This window comes from Eubalaena glacialis, chromosome 7 (genome assembly GCF_028564815.1).
Source record: "Eubalaena glacialis isolate mEubGla1 chromosome 7, mEubGla1.1.hap2.+ XY, whole genome shotgun sequence".
In the NCBI taxonomy this organism is placed as follows: Eukaryota; Metazoa; Chordata; class Mammalia; order Artiodactyla; family Balaenidae; genus Eubalaena; species Eubalaena glacialis.
In genome coordinates this window covers 32,815,307-32,833,202 of record NC_083722.1, presented here as the reverse complement: position 1 = coordinate 32,833,202, position 17,896 = coordinate 32,815,307, and the positions used below count along the sequence as shown (strand labels likewise).

Below are 17,896 nucleotides of genomic sequence, written 5' to 3'. Positions count from 1 at the left end.
ACTGCCTGTGTGCACTGGAAAATCCTCAAGCTGACAATTCGGTTTCAAGTGATCTCAGGTTGATAGTGCCTTCAGGCACCTCGCAGAAGCAAATGCATTCCTCTCTTGAGGATTGTACTTTAAACCCAGGCCTCAAGGAATTCCTTCAGATAAAATTTCAAGGAATCTAAGCTTACAGTGAAAACAAAGCAAACAAGGAAAAAAAAAAACCCATAAGCAAGAGTCATTAGGAACAACAGGCAAGAGAATCAGACCAGCAAAGACTGAGATGTTAGAAGTATAAAATACAAAATATAAAATTTCTTACTTACGTTTAAAGAAAAGCTATGATTGATGAAAAAATATCAAAAAGGACCAGATTGATAAAAAAAATTTTTTTAATGAAAAATATACTATTTGAAGTTAGAAACTTTATGGTTAAGCTCCAGATTAGACACACCTAGAAGGAGAATGAACTGGAAGTAGATGTGCAGAAGTTACACAGATGGAGCCCAGGGATAGAGAGAAACAGAAACTGAGGAAAAGAGGTTAAACAACACGGAGGATAGAGTGAGGAGATGTGAGACAAATCAGAGTTCCAGAAGGAGAGAGTATGTTAAAGGGGATGAGAATTATAATTAATAATTTATAAACCCTAAGAATCAGAACACCAGTTAATCACAGACGGTGGGGTTGGGGACCTAGATAAATCACAAAAACTACAGAACATTAGAAAGATTAACATCTAAAAAGCAGCTATAGGGAATTCCCTGGCAGTCCAATGTTTAGGACCCAGCTTCCACTGCAGGGGGCCCCCTGGTTGGGGAACTAAAATCCTGTGTTCTGTGTGGCGCAGCCAAAAAAATAATAATTTAAAAAATAAAAAGCAGCTGTAAGGGAAAGGAAGAGGTAGAATTAGAAGCTAAGACATCTGTTATTGCCTGATGCTTCTGGGATGGGGGAAAAGATGCAGTTCTGATGACAGAAATGCATAAAATGCGCTTCTCCCAATGATTGTTAGATGAGGGCTCTAGCTACCAGGATAGTTCACCTGTCCCAGGGGGAGTGAGGGAGCCAGTGCTACAGGGTCCCCAGTGTCACGTGTGTCAAGCCTAGCTGAAAGCCAGAAGACCGATTCTGGCTGATAAAAGCAGAAATAGACTATTGAACTACTGGGCTCACAGAAACACTAAGAAGGCTGGAGAGAAGCTCCAAAAAAGGAGTGGGGGATAAAGTCAGAGCAGTTAAAAGCACTGTAAGTCCTACCTGGGAACCAGTGTTGACGTGAAGATGTCAGTGCCGACACCAAAGGTGCTCCACTTCCTCCTGCTCTGCTCTAGACTGAGGCATTCCTGGCAGAGGCATCGAGTCACCTGGCTGCAAAGGCGATGCTGGGAAAGCCAAGTGTCTGGTCTTTCATATGGTGGGAGGTGGGCCCTACCTTCTCCCTAGGTTTGTGGTAGGGAGTTTCTAAGCACAAGAAGGGGGTTCAGGTGAAGGGCAGTCAAGAAACCGTAATGTATGTCCACCACACGGCTGTATCGGTCCCCAAGCCTCCAAACTGCTACTTTTCCCCTTCAACGAGGAGCCAGAGGAGATGGAGAGCTCTGAGCTTCAGCTGTGGGTTGGTCTGGTTGGTTTTGGTTTTTATTGTTAACAGCTTTGTTGAGATATCATTCACATACCATACGATGTATCCATTTAAAGTGTACAATTCAGTGGTTTTTAGTATATTCACAGAATTGTGTGACCATCACCACAATTTTGTAACATTTGTGACACCCCAAAAAGAAACCCCGTACCTTCTAGCAGTCACTCCTCAGTTCTTCCCAATCCCCCCAACCCTAGGCAACCACTAAACCACATTCCGTCTCTAGATTTGCCGATTTGGGGACATTTCATATAAATGGGATCATTATGTGGTCCTTGGTGTGCAAACCAGCTAAAGGGATATAAGGAATTGAGGCTGTGAGGATGGTATCACAAGGGGATCAGGGAAGCAAACTTTCATCCCCTGAGTCAGCCAGGAAGTGTTTGCCCTTGTAGAGATGGAAAATCCTGAGGGCAGGGAAGGAGGCTCAGATCTTTACTGGTGCTGGTGAGAGAAGGGCAATCAGGACTGCTCGCCTGGGTGGCTGGATTTGGGTACCAGATCAGGCAGATCAGAGTGAAAGTGGGGTTAGACTCTGTGTGGAGGACAGTGGGCAATGTAGGAGCTGGACTGCAGACAGGAATGTGCAGGGTTTTGGCATCATGGCTGGTGCGCTCTTCCTTTAAGGACTGTTGGAGGTTTGTCCATTGCAGATGAGCAGGTGGGTACCCTGTGGGAGACTTCGGGGCAGGGTGACTGAGTGGGACGAATAAGGGGGCTCCGTGGATGAGACTAGTGGCCTGGAGCTCAGCCCACACCAGAGCCCGTGGGGGCAGCAGCAGCCCAGGAGGTGGCAGTGGGAGAAAGTCCCATCTGGTCCCCGCATGTGGTGCACGCTGGCCTGGCTACTAGAGTCCGGGGGCTCTCTGGGTTTCTGTGGGAAAGGATAGGCTCATAAAGAGCATGAGAACCCAGAGAGGCAAAAGGTGCTGGCCCCACAGAGCTGGCTCAAAAAGGAGGACATGGCCTGGGCCAGTGAAAGAGAGACAGGCCATGATCTCTGGTACAAAGGTGGAGGAGCAACCAAGTGACAAAGTGCAGCAACCCCAGTGTGCCCACTGCTGCCCCAGCCTGCTGCCGCCTGTCTGTATGCTGCCTCAGAATAGCACGGACCAACAGGACGGTTCTGCTGTGAGAACCACGAACGGCACCATAGGGCCACCACACTGCAAAGCAAGCAGGGGCCCGCTGTGTCCACACTTTGCTTTGTTGCCTCATCCTGGGCATCCTGACTCCAAGCCCTGGCTGCTTTTTCCCTTACAGATTCTATTCCAAATGTCAGTCCTGGGTGGCACCCAGTTCCTCCGGCCTCTGTGCCCTCTCCCACCACCTGACTCTTCTGTAGCTTTCTCCTAAGTCACCTAGTCATGGATTCAGGACACCTGGGTCACTCCTTCCCTCCTGCACTAAGGGCCCTGCCCAGACACAGAGCTCCACCCCGCAGCACAGAGCAACAGGCCTGCCTCTGGAGCTAGCTGGGGTCCAGCTCTGGCGACAGTGTGCAGCTCTGCACAGCCAGAGGAGGGCAGAGGCAGGGGAGTAGAGAGGGGCAAAGAGGCGGAGCCCGTGGGAGCTGCAGATCCTTCTAGGTCGGCTTCTAACCCAGACCCTAGAGGGTCCGTGGGGAACACATTAAGGTCCTGGGTGCCTGTAGTGGCCGCAAGGGTCCTTTACCTCACAGTCCCCTTGTCAGCCTCACCTCGGGACGGCGCAGTGCACCACACTGCTGAGCGTGGTGGCCAGAAGAGGGACTTGGTGGCAAAGCCTTCACCGTGTCAAAGGCTCCCACACATCAGAGTCCCACAGTGACTGTCCAATTCCACAAACAAGTGAAATGGAGCCCTGCTGGATGATCTGCCGAAGTTGCAAGCCATCCAGCGCGTGGCAACATGGGCTTGAATCTCCACCCTGCCAAGGTGAAAGCACTTCTGACCACATACCCTCCGAGAAGACCCATCCCCGGAGTCCACTTAATCCCCCGGCCAGGAGGGGGATGCTCAGTCGCACCCGACTCCCTCTACCCCTCTCCCCAGCCTGCCATCCTCACCCAAAGAGAGACTCCTGGCACAGCATAAGACTGCCTCAGAGCGGAGGGCTCTTCTCCCCTTTCAGCCAGGAAAGCCCCTGTCCCTGTCAGCTCCCTAGCAGTCACCACACAGGCCAAGTAATCAAACTGCTGCATTTTATTCTGTAGAAAGCGCCGCCCTACATAACCCTGAGCCCATGTCCAGGGCTACCGGAAGGTAGAGAAGCTCTGGGTGCTTGTGCAGGAGGCATAGGGCACGCCCCGGGAGCGAATCTGCAGGGTGTGGAAGGTGAGGGGTGGGTTTGGGCCCGAGGAACCGGGGTTCAGGGACTCGGTGTGAGGCTCCATCACAGTCACGGGGACAGCATAGGACAGCATCTGGGGCCGGTCATCCTGGCGTCTCACTGTGCCCTTGCCCAGGAGGTGCAAGACACAGGAGAGGACATCAGCACTGCTGCAGGTGGACCCCCTGCCAAGGCTGCTGACCAAGCCCCTGGGAGGACATGGGCCCTTCTGCCAAGCCTCCAGCACCTGGTATGGAGCAGGGAGGGGAAACGATACGTCAGAGATGCCCAGCTTACCGCACCTCTAGCTCCCAGCCCCAGGACAGTGAAGCCATGAGGAGCACCCCAACCCCACTCCTCACCCACTACAGGCTCTACAGTGAGCCAGAAACTTCAAATGTGGATCCATCTCCTCCTGTGGACTGCCCCTTGCCCCCGGCAAAGCCTCCTCACCCAACGCCCACCCCCGCCTACCCGGCAGACAAGCTGGTCAATGTGCAGGCCCTCGTCCCCGTGGGCCTTGAGGATTCGGACAATGAGGCAGTTGAGAAGGTTCCGTCTCTTCTCCAAGTTCCGGCCCTCTTCGTCCTCAGCTTTCAGGTATGTCTGAGCTGGGAAGAGCCACACGTTGCCCCTCCGAGGCCTGGGTTCCTCGCTACCATCTCGAATCTTGAGCACCCCTGAAATAAGCGCTGGTCACTTGTGGGGGGCCCTCGAGGAGGCTGGCCCCAGCTCAGGGCAGAGGCCCCGGGGCCCTAAGTACAGACCTCCTGGGGCATCCTTTGTCTCGTGAAGGTCCAGGGGGCCCCTTGAAGAGGTAAGAGGCCCAACTGCCTGATTCAGCACATCTGGAGAGAGCCCCGAGAGCGCCAGCAGACTCTCCACGGAGACCGCCTTAGGAAGAGGAGGGAAGCGTCAGGGCCTCCCCAGGAGGTGGAGCAGAGAGGGTGGAGGGAAGGAAAAGGAGGGACAGGTGGGAAAGAGCAGGGAGGCGTGAGGGGATGGGCCACCTTCAGCTCGTTGAGATGCAGCAGCAGCCACATCTGCACGGTGGACACATGCAGCGTCTGGTCCCCAAACTGCAGTTCAGCCCGGCCCAGCCATGTCCACTGCAGTCGCCTCTGCGGGGCCTGCTCTAGGGCAGGGTAGCTCTGACCTGAGTGTCAGGGAGGAGGAGGGAGTCAGGGGGGCTGGTGAGGACGCACCATCGGTGGAGCTTTGTCCCCGTTAATCTCTGCAGAGTCTGGGGCCCAGTGTTTCTGGACACTGTGGTTCCTGGTCTGAGCTTCCAGAGCTCGGTCCTCTCTGTGTCTGCCTCCTGGGTAAGGGGAGCCCACCTGTGTCAGGCAGGCTGTGATCAGTGCCTTCGAGGAGTTCCCCAATTTTTAAGGGAGACAAAACCACGAAGTGAGGAAGGATTGGGGCTCTCATCAAACTAGAAACGTCTCCCCCAGTAGTGTACGAGCTCCCTGAGGGCAGGGTCTAAGTCTCACCCCCGCTCCTTTGTCGCTGCCCAGCCCAGGATCAGCCCCCACTGGGGAGCTTAGGTTACGATGACTGACCAGGAACGAGACACCCACCACTCTCTGGTGGTCTCAGATGCCTCCTGCCTCCATCCTCCCCACCACCCACAAAGGGAGTCCTGGGTCTTATTTTAAAGACAGAAAAGACAACAGGCTGGGGATCTGGCACCTGTAGCCCCACCCCAAACCTAAGCTCCTGCCCTTTTCCTCAAATCTACCCCGTGAAGGCTGCCAGCCCCAGGGGCCACCCCCAAGCCCAGGTTCTTTCCCGGTGTCCCAGCCCCCAGTTCTCTCGGCCAGCTGCTCACTCTTGTTGTAGAAATTGGAGTATCGGTTCAAGGTGCCCCTCAGGTAGGCAGGCAGGCAGGTTCTGGGGTTGAGCGTGTGGCAGATGGAGGCAGTGGGCCAGCAGCGTGGTAACAGGACGAGCACAGACACTTCTGGCATCGCCCCTTCATAGTAAAGGTCCTCGTTCTCATCCTCCTCCTCGGCCGCCTCCTCTCCCGCCCCGCCGGCCGCCGATGCTGCCCCAGCTTCCAGCTCAGCTTCCTCTCCGGTCCCTCTCTCGTGCCCCCTGCCACTGGCCTCGTGGCTCACCTGAAGACGACGGAACACAGGGCACCCCAAAGCCAGCGGCTCCTCTGGTCTGCCCCGTGCCTCTCTCTGTGCCTCCCACCCTCCCACTTGCTAATTCCCTTCCCCAGCGCCCACCTGTATTTTCTTCTCTGTGTCCTCCAGCTTCAGGAGTTCCTGATCAAGCCGCTGGAGCTGGTACACGTGGAACTGGCGCTGCAGCTCCTCCGAGGAGCTCAGGCTCTGCAACATCTGCTGGGGGAGGCGGTTGGGGAAGCAGGGGCCGATCTGCTCCAGCACGGCCCCCTCCAGCCAGCTCGAGCCCACGCTCAGGAGACGGTCCGCCATGTAGTGCCTGCAGCGCGCACAGCCCAGGCTGAGCCTCAGTGTGGGTGCTCGGCATGGCTCCCCCCGCTCCGGGACTCCAGCCTGCCGGGACCCCAGCCTCCCAGCCCCGAGGGCTGGCCCTGCCCGTCATCCTGCCTCCCCCCACCTCCCACTCCCTTGGTCCACACTCACTGGTAGTAATGCTCGAAAGTGGTGGCAATCTCCAGGCCAGAGAAGATCAGGACGGTTTCCAGGCATCGCTGCAGTTGGGCCAGCATCTCCATCCCCCGGGCCCCACCGATCCGGCTGCCCTGGATCCGCTGGTCGATGTGCCGTGCAAACTGCTCGCTTACCTGGGCAGTGGGGAGAGCACAGGAAAACTATGAAGGAGAGAACGGAGGAGGTGAGTGGGAGCAGCGGGAGGGTCTGAGGAAGGAGATATGAATGGCCAGCAGGTTCATCAACTGGTCAGCGATTTTATAAAACTCTTATAAAATCATTAACAACTGTGTAAGTTAACAATACTAAAATGATGAAAACTGTTTTTTTCACATTTATCATGTCTAAAATCAAACTAACAATAGTAACTCAATGCAAGGAGACACAAGCACATCTCAGAGATATGGCGGGTTTGCCACCGTAATAAAGCAAGTCACGCAAATTTTCTGGTTTCCCAGCGCATACAAAAGGATGTTTACGTTATACCGTAGTCTATTAAGTGTGCAATAGCATTATGCCTAAAAAACAGTGTACATACCTTAATTAAACAATACTTTATTGCTAAGAAATGCTGACCATCACCTGACAACACAGGGTTGCCACAAACCTTCAATTTGCAAAAAATGCATTATTTGCAAAGCACAGTAAAGCGAAGAGCAATAAAAGGAGGTATGCCTGTAAGTTATGTGCACAAAGATGGTCACACCACGTCGTTACAGCCATGCTTCTGGCTCCCACTTCGCTGTTCTCTGCTTACCAGGGCACTCTGCTTAATTGTCCATCTTCTCTAGCAGACTGTAAACTTTGAGGGAAGGGATTTCGTCTATCTTCAGCTCTTATCTCAGTGCCTGACACATTTTAAGTGCTTATTAAATATTTGTGGAATGACAGGAATGGTGGAGTAAATTATAGTATCGATACATCTATTGGATGGAATTTATACAAAAGTTTGAAGACAAACAGCAACACTGAAAATGGCTTTTCATGTAAGGGTCAAAAGAAAACAGAATAAAGCATTTTAGCTACTTGTGAGTAAACTATGTGAAATGAAGCACACAAGTAGAAGAAAGTGTGCTGAGATGTATTAGGATGGTACAAAGTGGGCCATTTCTTTCTTTTATCTTACCTTTTATTTTGGGGGGGGGCTGTGGGCACGGCTTATGGGATCTTAGTTCCCCAACCAGGGATGGAACCTGGGCCCACAGCAGTGAAAGCGCAGAGTCCTAACCACTGGACCACCAGGGTATTCCTGTTTTTTTGAGTTTTTGATAACATGGTTCTATATTAGTATTGTACATGCTCCTTGTTGAGTGGGAATGGAAGGGTGGGCCATTCTGAGGAGGGAAAGGGAGAGTTTAGGGGGAGAGGCCCCAGGGGAGGAGAGGATGGGAGGCTTACGTGGGCAGCTCTGAGGAAAGGGAGCTTCAGCAGGGCACTGGCACAGCCGTTCTGCAGCGCCAGCAAGAAGGCTGCCCGTGGCCCAAACAGCTCGGAGCTTGACTTCTGCAGATTACTGAAGTGTTCACAGTAGCGGGGCACAAAGTCATCATCCCGCCAGTGTGAGGTCAGAAAACTGTTGACCTGGAGGGTGGGAAGGGGCGGCAGTGTGAAGGGCAACCCAACAAACCAACAGCACAGTTCTGCCCTCCCTCCCCGCCCCCCCTCCGCCACTCCTGCCCACCTGCTCCTCCACCACTGCCCGCCAGCAGCGGGTCAGGTTTCTCATGATGCTGCTGGGAAGCCCCCGGGTGGCCAGGGAGCTCCAGTCATGGCTTCTGTTTCTGCCCTCTGTGGAGACAGGGGAAGGGGCAGAGGCAAGGCGGTGGCAGCCCTCAGCTCCTGGGTCCCCATTCGAGGGTGAGCCTGGGGTTCTTTCCTGACATTCTGCCACCCAAAATGATGCTCCCAGGTGGGGGTGACACAAACCAGAAGGTGAACAGGCTGAGCATGCAGGGAGGGGAGACTGAGGAGGGAAAGACGCCTGTAGTATGTGAGTTGGGGGAGGGAAGGCCCCCAACCGAGCTCCCGCCTGAGCCCCCAGCACTCACTGGGCCGAGGAGCGGCCACCACTGGAGGGGCTGCCTCGCAGGGCTCCACGTGCACCAGCAGGTGGGTGAGGCGGCGCACCCGTGAGGAGAAAGCTGCTGCGCGGCTCTGCGGGTTGTGGGCAGCCTCCCGACACTCCAGGTACTGGTCCAGCAACCAGCCCAGCGGGCTGACACCATCCTCATCTGGAGGCAGGGGAAAAACAAGCCCAGGCAGGGCATGTCTCCAGGGCAGTGGGGAAGCTGGGCTGGACAGGAGTGCCAAGAAAGAGCAGCAGGACAGAACGATATGGCAAGGGAGGTAGCAAGGTCCCGCCTGACCATGTGGTGTCAGCTGGCAGCCAGGAGACACGGGAAACGAGGCGGCCCCTGGGCTGTGAAAATGGGGCTTGGGGGTACTGAATGAACGCAGGTATCCAAAGGGCCAAGAGCATAACCCAGGTGGCTCTAGGCTAGAGCAAGAAGGGGCTGATGAGCAGGGCCGAGCAACAGGACAGTAAAGGGGCCAGGGGCAGGGACAGTTACCGGGGGAGGTGATGTTCTGCACCAGGGGGCTGACCAGGGCCTCCCAGCAGGTCTTGCCCAGTGCTCGGGCAGCTTCACTGTCTGGGAGGAAGCGATCGGCAAAATTCTGCTCCTGACGTAGAGCCCCGTTGAGTCTGGGGAGAAGAGTGGGGAGGAAGGTGTTGGGGGCTGGAGGCCTAAGTGACTCCCGTGTCCACCAGCCCAAGATCGCCAGCTACCCCTCTCATGCACACAGGTACACACGCACTCACACACACCTAGAGCTCAGGGGCAGGAGGCTCCTGCGGTCCTCCGCGATGTCCTGGCTCCAAGCCTGCGCCCTGACCATGTAGAAGAGGCGTGTGTGGCGACACAGCTGCTCCCGGAACACCGGCCAGAACGTGGGTTTGGGGCCCAGGACCTCTAATCCCCGAATGCGCGTGTCGATGCCGCCCTGCAACGTGCAAAGGCCCATTTCCACCGGCCCCATACCCTCCTCAGGAGGGGCTGGAGAGGTGGCCCAAGATCTGCAACAGTTATAGGCCACAGTGCCTTGTGCCCACGGCTGCCTCTCTCCCCCGGCCCCACCTGCTGGCAGCGCTTTATGCGGATCTGGATGACTGGCCAGAAGCGGTTCAGGTTCTCCAGGAGGACCACCCGGCTGGCAGAGGGCATCACGTTCACCTGGTGGCAAGGGGGTGGCAGGCAGAGAGCGCCGTCACGTGCGTGGATGGGAGTGCTGAAAGAACCCTAGTCTGCTCCCGTTGCCTGCTGTGTCCCTCCCTCCCCCAGCTCTGGGGTGTGCGGGGTCCTGACCAAGGGGTCCTAATGCCACCCTCACTGCTCAGGGCCTGATGCTGTCACACGGGCACAGGGATGGACTTCATCTACTATGGGGCTCAAAGCAGGGAGGAATATAGGCATTTAGGGGTCTGGGCAGGAGGGTGGATCCCTTGAGGGGTGGCCTAATGGCACAGGGGTCCCTACCGAGTTGAGTTCCGTGTTAAGGGAGGTGGCGCTGTCGCCCCCGAACACCACCACCCTGGCCGGCATGTAGCTTGAGTCTTCGCCAGCCACCAGCAGAGCCAGCTGCCTGGGAGCGGGGCAGAGGGACCAATCGGAACCGGATCCAGTCATGTCCTCACAGACACAGCCAAGGGGATGCTGGTCACCTTCAGGGGGGTGTGGGTGCTTCCCCAAGACAAACGGCAGGGAAGTCACGGGACAGCGTGGGTGTGTGTCTAGGCACAGGCATGGAGCGTGTTACCTGACGAGGACACCGCGGTGCATGTGTAGGGTGATGTAGTGGGAGCCGGCACTGCCGCTGGACTCCCAGTAGGTCTTGGGGTTGCGGTCCGTCAGCTTGCTGGCCCGGTGCGGGTTGGAGGACACCTCCACCTTCTCCCAGCACTTGTCCTCCTTCACCTCCACGCTGGAGCCTGCGGGCAAGCGGGAAGGGGTGGCGGTCACAGCCCTGGCAGGTGTGGAGGGAAAACAGACGGACGTGTGGGGACACGGGGTGACGGGGGGACAGGCACGAACCCTGGCACAGGTATCTGAGGAACACGTCAAAGAAGGGGATGTTGATGGGGCGGTGCGTTCGTCTGTGGTCTTCGATCTGGCCCAGCACCATCTGCAGCCCAGACATCGGAGAGAAGAGGTACGGGGACGGGGCAGGGACATGGAAACACACGTGGAGGAAAAACCCCAGCAGCAGCGGGACTAACTCCGTAACACTGGCAGAGCAGGACCAGCTGGGAAAGCGGGGCCAGGAACAAATGGCCCCAGATTCCCTAGATTCACCTGCCTTCCAACTTCAGGAACACACCCCCTTCCCCTGCCACTGCTTGGGTTTCATACTCTTACCCAGCTGTGAACCCACAGGCTTCCCCCTGCCCTTCCTCCTGACCTGGATACAGCCTCCTAGGATGTTGGTGGTGAGTTTCCGGTAGAGGTGGGCATGCTTCTCACACTTGAACACCATGTCCCGCAGCTCCTGAGCCAGCTCCAGCTTTCCCAGGTGCTTTTCCAGGGCTTTGGAGATGGCATCTCGGGCTCCCAGCTGATTCAGCACCACGGCATAGTCCCTGCTCACCGAGGCCAGGTGGTGCAGGAAGAGGATCAGCTCCTGGAGCACCTGGGAAGGAGGCAGGGGGAGGTGAATAAAGGGGACAGACCACAAGCGTCTTCAGTAGTACTGACTACACACCTACTGTGTGCTGGGTGCCAGGGCTACTGCAGTTAACAGAGTGAGGAAGTAAAAAGACAAGGATGAGGAGACATGAGGGCTCGGTGGAATTAGAGAACCAAACAAACTGCAATGGAAAAGCCAAGATGTGCCCTGGACCCTGGGGTTCTTGACTACTGATTACACTGGCAATAGGTGCAGGGGGCATCCCGGTTGTTTCTTTTCAGGCCCAGCTGTCCCAAGAACCAGCTGTGGGGCTGTGTTATGAGATGCTCAGCCCCCAAGCACAGACACCTGACGGCAAAGAGGGGGCCGAGAGGGACCAGATATATATGTGGACACTCAGTAAGCCCACCACAGAGCTAAAATCTGGGTAGCCGCCAAAGGTGTGTGCTGCAGACACCCGCTGCCTCCATGACCCTAGTTCTCTGACCGCTTCCCAAGCCTTCTGTGCCCAGGAGCGCTCTGTGGCAGGGGACTCTGGGATGTGATGGTCCCCTCTGCCTCCTTCACCCTCCTTCCCTTCACAGGCCCAGCCAAACAGAAGCCACTGAGGTTCTTAATGTAATATAGATATCCTTTATGTAACAAAGGAGATGGCAAATAAGATCACACATTTGGGATATATTTGCATAATGAAACACAGGAAAGATACATAAATTAATACAAATGGTTACCAATAAGGGGCATGTGGGTGGCATTGGGAGGACAGGGACTCAGGTGGGAGTGAGAATTTTGTTTCTACCTTGTTATATTGTTTTGATTTGTGAACTGTGTGAATGTACGACCTATTTTAAAAAATACAATTCAATTTTAAAAACGAAACCCAAACCAAGAGCACAAAGGCTCCATGGTGCCCTCTCGAGCCCCGCCCAGGGGGTCTGCCTTGCCAGAAGCTGCCTGGCGTCCTCCCCCTCTCAGCATCTCCCCAGGGCAGGGCAGGGGTACCTCTCGGTCAGTGTCTGGGGACCGCAGGCAGGCCATGCAGGCGTCCATGGCCTCATGCCAGGGGAGCAGCAATGCCTCGGGAAAGTCCACCAGCCGCATCAGGATTCTGGGGAGCAGGGGGCAGGAGGACAGAGATATGCAGCCAGCCTCAGAGACCCCTCTGCCCAGCCCTGCCCCTCACCACCCCCTCACCTCAGAACGGCCAGGTGCAGGGCCTTGTTGGCCACGGGAGTATCGAGGCTCCGCATCAGTGCGAGGAAGGGCTGGGGCTGCCGCTGCAGTTGCAGCAGGAGTGGCTTGACCTCGCTTTCCCGGGGCCCCTCTGAGCTGAGGGCTCGCTCCAGATCCAGGAAGATTTTCCCAGCCAGACCGTAACCCTCCACCAGACGCTGCAGGGGAGTGTTGGGGCACTGAGTCGGGGCTTCTTTTGCTACAGGAAAGGGGAAGTCACAAGAGTTGGCCATTGTTAGTGACGTGAAGGATCAGAAAAGGAGAGACATTCGTAACTCTCAACTCTTGTTTCCTCATTTCTCCTAAAAATATTTTTAATTTTTTCCCCCCCCTAAACGCTAGGTTTTGGGGATCTCATAGCATCTCTTAACGTACTTTTAAGACAGCTTCATGACAAACTTTTTATTTTGTATTCTTAAAATAGCAAAGGAGCTTCCTATCTGCAAATAGCAGAGCATTTCCCTATATCTGGAAGCATGCAATAATCTGTTTCTCTCTACAACAGAAAAAATTCAATGTGAGGGCTTTCAAGGCTTCAAATTTCTTGCAATGTTCTAACTTGACACTCTCCTTCATACTTTGGAGGGAGGACAATGTCTGCTTCTCCATTCACTGCTTATCTCGAAATTTCAGATTCTTCCTAAAGTGCCATCTTTTCCAGAGAGGATTGCACAAAAACCAGCACAGACATCCCTCCCGGGCTAATGCCCTCCCAGAGGCCAGTGTGCAGAGCTGCTGTCTGTTTGGCACCCCACCTTCCACTGTGGCTGCGTCTGCTGATTCCTGAGGCTGGGCCTGGGCTTCCAGCAGGGATGGGTAGGCCAGCTGCCCTGCCAGGGCCTCGGGCCCGTATTTCCTGTAGACACGGCAGTTGAGCAGGTCCCTGAGAGCGCTGTCATCGAGTCGCTGTGGCAGAGCCAGCAGCAGGTCCTGGGCCAACTCCATGGGCATGGCCAGCTCAGCCAGGATCTCGTCATCCAGAATCTGTCATCGGGGAGAAGCTCTCACTGCAGGCGGCTCTGCCGGTGCAGAGGCTCCAGAGGCATTTGCCAGGGGAAAGGAGTTCTGCATACGCCTTCTCCACCCCAAATCTCTCATGGGGGCTCCTCCCAAACAGCTCGCCAACATCTCCAAACATCCTAGACCCCTCCCCTGCAGCCCTTATGCTATCACCCTCCACTTCCCGTCCCGGGCCTTCCAAATGCTCTATCACAGTCCAGCCCTCCAACCTCTGTGTGTCTCTGGGCAGCTCTACCTCCCCATCCAGGTTCTCCTGGAGGATCTGGAGAACCTCCTGATGGTCGGGTCCATCCAGCTTCTTGATGAAGAAGAGGAGCTCCCACCACTCGGCCTGGCTCAGGTGTTCACTCTCCTCAGCGTCCTCATCCTCAGGCAGCACGTAGGGCACAGCGTAGAGCTCTGCCATGGGCTTCCACCGCCAGGAGGGCAGGGCTGTGGAAATGAGAGGGGCACAGGGACGTCACTGCCCGCCCAGCCAGACCACCGCTCCTCTGCTCAGAGCTGATCCCTGCTTCCCCTCTGGGCTCACCTACACCCACAGCTCCACTGACCGCTGCCCCCTGGTACTCATCAGCCTCAACCACGTCCTCGATGTCTTCTTCAAAGCCCAGAATCTCCAGCATGTGCCAGTGTACCCAGTAGGTGCGGTCTGTCGACTCCCACAACACCTGGGGGATATGGGAAAAAAGAGAGGGAAGGGGAAGAGAGCTCACCTAATGACCGGCTGTGGCCCGATGATGAGGACACACAGCCCTCACAGCCCTCAGGCTGACCACCTGGCCAGGTTTGGAAAAACCTCTAAAGAGCAAAACCTGTGGTATATGGAGAACACGTACACGCACACAAAGGATGCCTTCCCCAAATGAGAACAGGCTCTCTCCTCTCACCTATCCTTGGTGGCTTATGCCCCCACACTTCCTCCTGGCCTTAACCACACTGTGTTCCTGAACTTGACCTTTGGGATGGTCTTCCTGTATCAGTCTTCTTCCTGGGAGTGAGCCCTCCTGACCTCAGAGTCTCCTAAAGGCAGATTTTCTCAGCCCTCCAAACGGCCCCCCTCTCAATTGCTGACCCCCTTTTACCATACCCAGCTTACTGAGGGTTTTCGCTTTGAGTGGCCTGCCAGAGGCCCCAGCTTGAAGCCCCAGCTATGCCCCACCCAAGACAGACCCCCAACGGTGGCCCGCCACCGCGCTCTTGCTCACCTGCACAGGGGGCACGCCATTGTTGCTCTGCCGGAACTCGCCCTCGTCTCCAGCACTGATCTCCTCGTAATCGTCCAGCATCCGCACTCGCATCCCTGGCTGCAGCGCGTCCCGCACGTACAAGGCATAGGTATTGCCACTTGCGAACTCAGAGCGAGGGCGAAATCGCCTTGACCTCCTAAGGGAGGGCAGGGCCTGGGCGGGTGGGTGCCCTGGGCCTGCATCTGCCAGCTGGGGCTGGAAGATGGAACAGGAGGGCCGTGCCGAGGGCCCCTGTCTGCTCGATGCCCAGTCCCAGCGCATGGCCTGTACCAGCTCCGAGATCAGGGTGCCCATGGCCATGCTGAACTCCAGCTCCAGCCGACCCCTCTCCCCACTCAACTCCTCAGGAGTGGAGCTCTGGGCTCCTGGTTCCACAGCACTGTCATTCAACTGATCCAGGAGGGAGGTGACGTGCAAATAGCGCTTCACCAGGGAGAAGAGCAGCCTTCCTGGGACCTGTAGGACACAATCTTTGGCCTGTGTCCCCCTTGCTCCAGCTTTAGTGCCTCTCTCCACACTGTCCTCTGTGGACAGGTACAAAGGCCTGATCCCTAGATTTTGTCCACAGCTCCCTCCCAACACTCCCCACAGAATACCTGTGGCAGCTGAATGCCCTCAAAAGACATGGGATGTTCAGAGAGCGTGGCCTGTGCAAACAGTGCCAGCAGAGCACAGCGGCTGTCAAAATCCAGGTGTTTCTCAATGGCCTCCTGCTGGCTCAGTGACAGAAGGATCTGGGTCCGGGTCCCTGTAACCCACACCCCAATCAGTAACGGCTCCCTAACCTTGCCCTTCCCAGGCATCTCTCTTAGACGCTCTACTCTCTCACTCCTTTTGCTGCCACACACTAAGAATGACATGATTTGCTGATTTGCTTCAAAAGCCAAAACTTACTATCTTATCCTATGCTATCACTGTCTCATATGCAATAGTCTAATAGTCTAAACTCTTCCTCTGCATAGAAAGACAGTTAATAGGAAGTTCTTGAGGATTCAGTCTCTCTTTTCTGCCGAGATGCCCACACTCACCTTCCCGCCTCCTTTTCTTCCAATCCTAAGACAAGGGCAACAGAATCATTTACGTACTGATGAGATCAGAGGCTTCTGTCACAGGGACCTGTGAGACGCTAAGCTGACCCAGTCCCTCTCCTGCTCCCCTTTCCTCCCCACACTGCCCCTCACCAGCATCATGGGAAGCCAGGGCTTGTATCATCCGGCCTGCGCTCCAGCGAATTTGATAATCGGGACTACTGAGCATGTGCATGAGCAAGTCCAGGACCCTTGGGTCTTTGAAGACCCCCGTGAGGGGCTCAATGCTGGCGTAGGCGCTGAGCACATGGACAGTGTGAAGCAGAGGGGCGGGAGGGATGGTGCCCTCACATTCCTCCAGCTGCCGAAGGGCCCTCTGAATCAGAGACTTCACATCGGTTTCCATCTCCCCCAGCACAGATTTGTCCAGGGCTCCAGCCTCCCCTGCTGTCTCCTGGGAGGGCCCGATGACCTGGCCATCTTCGCCCAGCATCTTGTGGCAGTTGGCATAGATCTCGTCATTGGACATCCATAGCAGGATGTGCTCAGCCTTGCAGTCCACTTGGTTAGAACCGCCTTCCCCGTCATCCCCACGCCGGAGGATGAGCCAGCGGATCTGGTACTCAGGATGCCCATCATGGCCCACTCGCTGCCGTATCAGCTCATCAGGATAGGCGTGCAAGCCGGGCCCCAGAGGCACCCTGAATTCCCTGTAGCGGAGCTCCCCCACCATCCTGGCACCTGGCAACACAAGGAAAAGAGAATAGGCAAGCTAGAGTGAGAGGGGAGGTCAGAAAATCAAGGACACCCAGAAGTTGGGACAGCAAATGTGGCAACAGCTGTCGGGCTGGGTGGGGTAAAGCAGGGCCCAGGAGTTGCCTGCTGCAGGCTGGGTGGGGCCAGGCCTAAGCAGAGGAACACTGGGGTGTTTGTTCTGAAGGAACTCAAAATTTGGGGGCTAAAAGGAGGGTCCAAGGCCCTGCGTGCAGCATGGAGCGAGTTGGTACGGAGCAGAGGAAAGGGGACAGTGGAGGCAGGGCAGCCTTAGAATTAAAGTGAATCCCAGGGCCCTGGGACAGGCGGCAGCAGACCTGAGAAGGGTGTATGCGAAGCCCAGAGGGGTGTAGAGTTGGGGATCGAGACCCCGAGTGAGTATGGGAAGGGGTGCTAGCTCCAATGATTGAAGCATCAGAGAGTGAGTCTGCAGGGGCAAAAGACCCAGAGACCTGGTGGTGGAGTGAGGGTGCAGGGCGCGACGGGCTGGGAGAAGGGGCTGGTAGGCTGGAGGCGCCCGAGATTGGAGGCGCTTAAGCAGCAAGGCCAATGGGGGCGACGTGAGGCCCCGAACAGGGTGCACAGGAGACCCGATGGGTGAGGGGCGCGAGGCTTGTAGGACCGGGGTCGAAGACCGGATAAGCCAGGGGCGCGCGGCAAGGTGCGGGGGAGGGGGCTAGGCCAGATAAACAAGAACCCGAGGCGCGGCGGAATCGGGGGCGCGAGGTCCGGTGGACGAGTGGGCGGAGGAAAACCCGGGCTCGGGGCGGGGGGCCGCGGCGGGGCTGTGGCCACCTCAGAAGTCGATGGGGGTCCCGGCGTGACGCCTGTCCTTCGCCGAGCTAAGGACGCGGCGCAGACTATGGCGGCGGCGCTGGCGGAGATTTGGGCCCCGCCTGGGCCCCCCGAAGGGGTCGAGGCGGAGAGGCGAGAGGGGGCGTGTTTCCGCAGGACAGGCGGCCGCAGGGGGCGTGGCGCGCGGGATCGAACGCCCTGGGGGCGTGGCGCTGTCTGCTCCCGGCCTGCGCGCAGGTCTGCGGCCTCCGGGGCCTGGCAGGGCGGGGCCTGTCCCCAACCAGCGGCGCCGCCCGCCTAGCTCTGGGGGCCCGTCGCCCGCCCGCCCGCCCGGAGCCGCCGCTCATTTCCGCCAGGCCAAGCGGAAAGCTAGGGGCCCTGCGAGAGCGCCGGGGCGGAGCCGCCGGTGCCACCTCGGCGACGCGCGGCACCTCCTCCTCCGCCCTTTCCTCTTCCTTTTCGTCCCCCTCCTCGTGTCACCGGAAGCGCCTTCCTCGCTTCCCAAAGTCAGAATTGGAAAAGACTTTGGAGGTC

At 56.6% G+C, this 17,896-nt stretch overlaps 1 protein-coding gene across 1 annotated transcript; it reads right to left on the bottom strand.

The window, feature by feature from the left end:
- Positions 1 to 3,795: 3,795 nt before the first annotated feature.
- Positions 3,796 to 17,664, bottom strand: CUL7 (cullin 7). Its single transcript, XM_061196190.1, has 26 exons — positions 17,363 to 17,664; positions 15,947 to 16,534; positions 15,362 to 15,513; positions 14,724 to 15,221; positions 14,048 to 14,186; positions 13,754 to 13,950; positions 13,254 to 13,482; positions 12,460 to 12,697; positions 12,268 to 12,373; positions 11,041 to 11,268; positions 10,674 to 10,764; positions 10,399 to 10,570; positions 10,119 to 10,224; positions 9,720 to 9,815; positions 9,410 to 9,585; positions 9,153 to 9,286; positions 8,631 to 8,813; positions 8,264 to 8,370; positions 7,981 to 8,163; positions 6,556 to 6,716; positions 6,175 to 6,391; positions 5,772 to 6,060; positions 4,951 to 5,096; positions 4,708 to 4,834; positions 4,415 to 4,620; positions 3,796 to 4,187 (listed from the first exon to the last, which is right to left on the bottom strand). Exons 2-26 carry the CDS (start codon positions 16,524 to 16,526, stop codon positions 3,864 to 3,866), a joined length of 5,085 nt encoding a protein of 1,694 aa, XP_061052173.1. The 5' UTR covers positions 16,527 to 16,534; positions 17,363 to 17,664; the 3' UTR covers positions 3,796 to 3,863.
- Between the last annotated feature and the right edge of the window lie 232 nt (positions 17,665 to 17,896).

Bases quoted from the DNA above. Each gene is read 5' to 3' on its own strand.
- CUL7 (XM_061196190.1), bottom strand. From the start codon at position 16,526: ATGGTGGGGGAGCTCCGCTACAGGGAATTCAGGGTGCCTCTGGGGCCC. The intron at 10,765-11,040 runs GTCAGGAGGAAG...TCTGGGCTGCAG, and splicing joins TCCTAGGAGGCTGTATCCAG to ATGGTGCTGGGCCAGATCGA. The intron at 10,225-10,398 runs GTAACACGCTCC...CCCCGCTCCCAG, and splicing joins CACCGCGGTGTCCTCGTCAG to GCAGCTGGCTCTGCTGGTGG.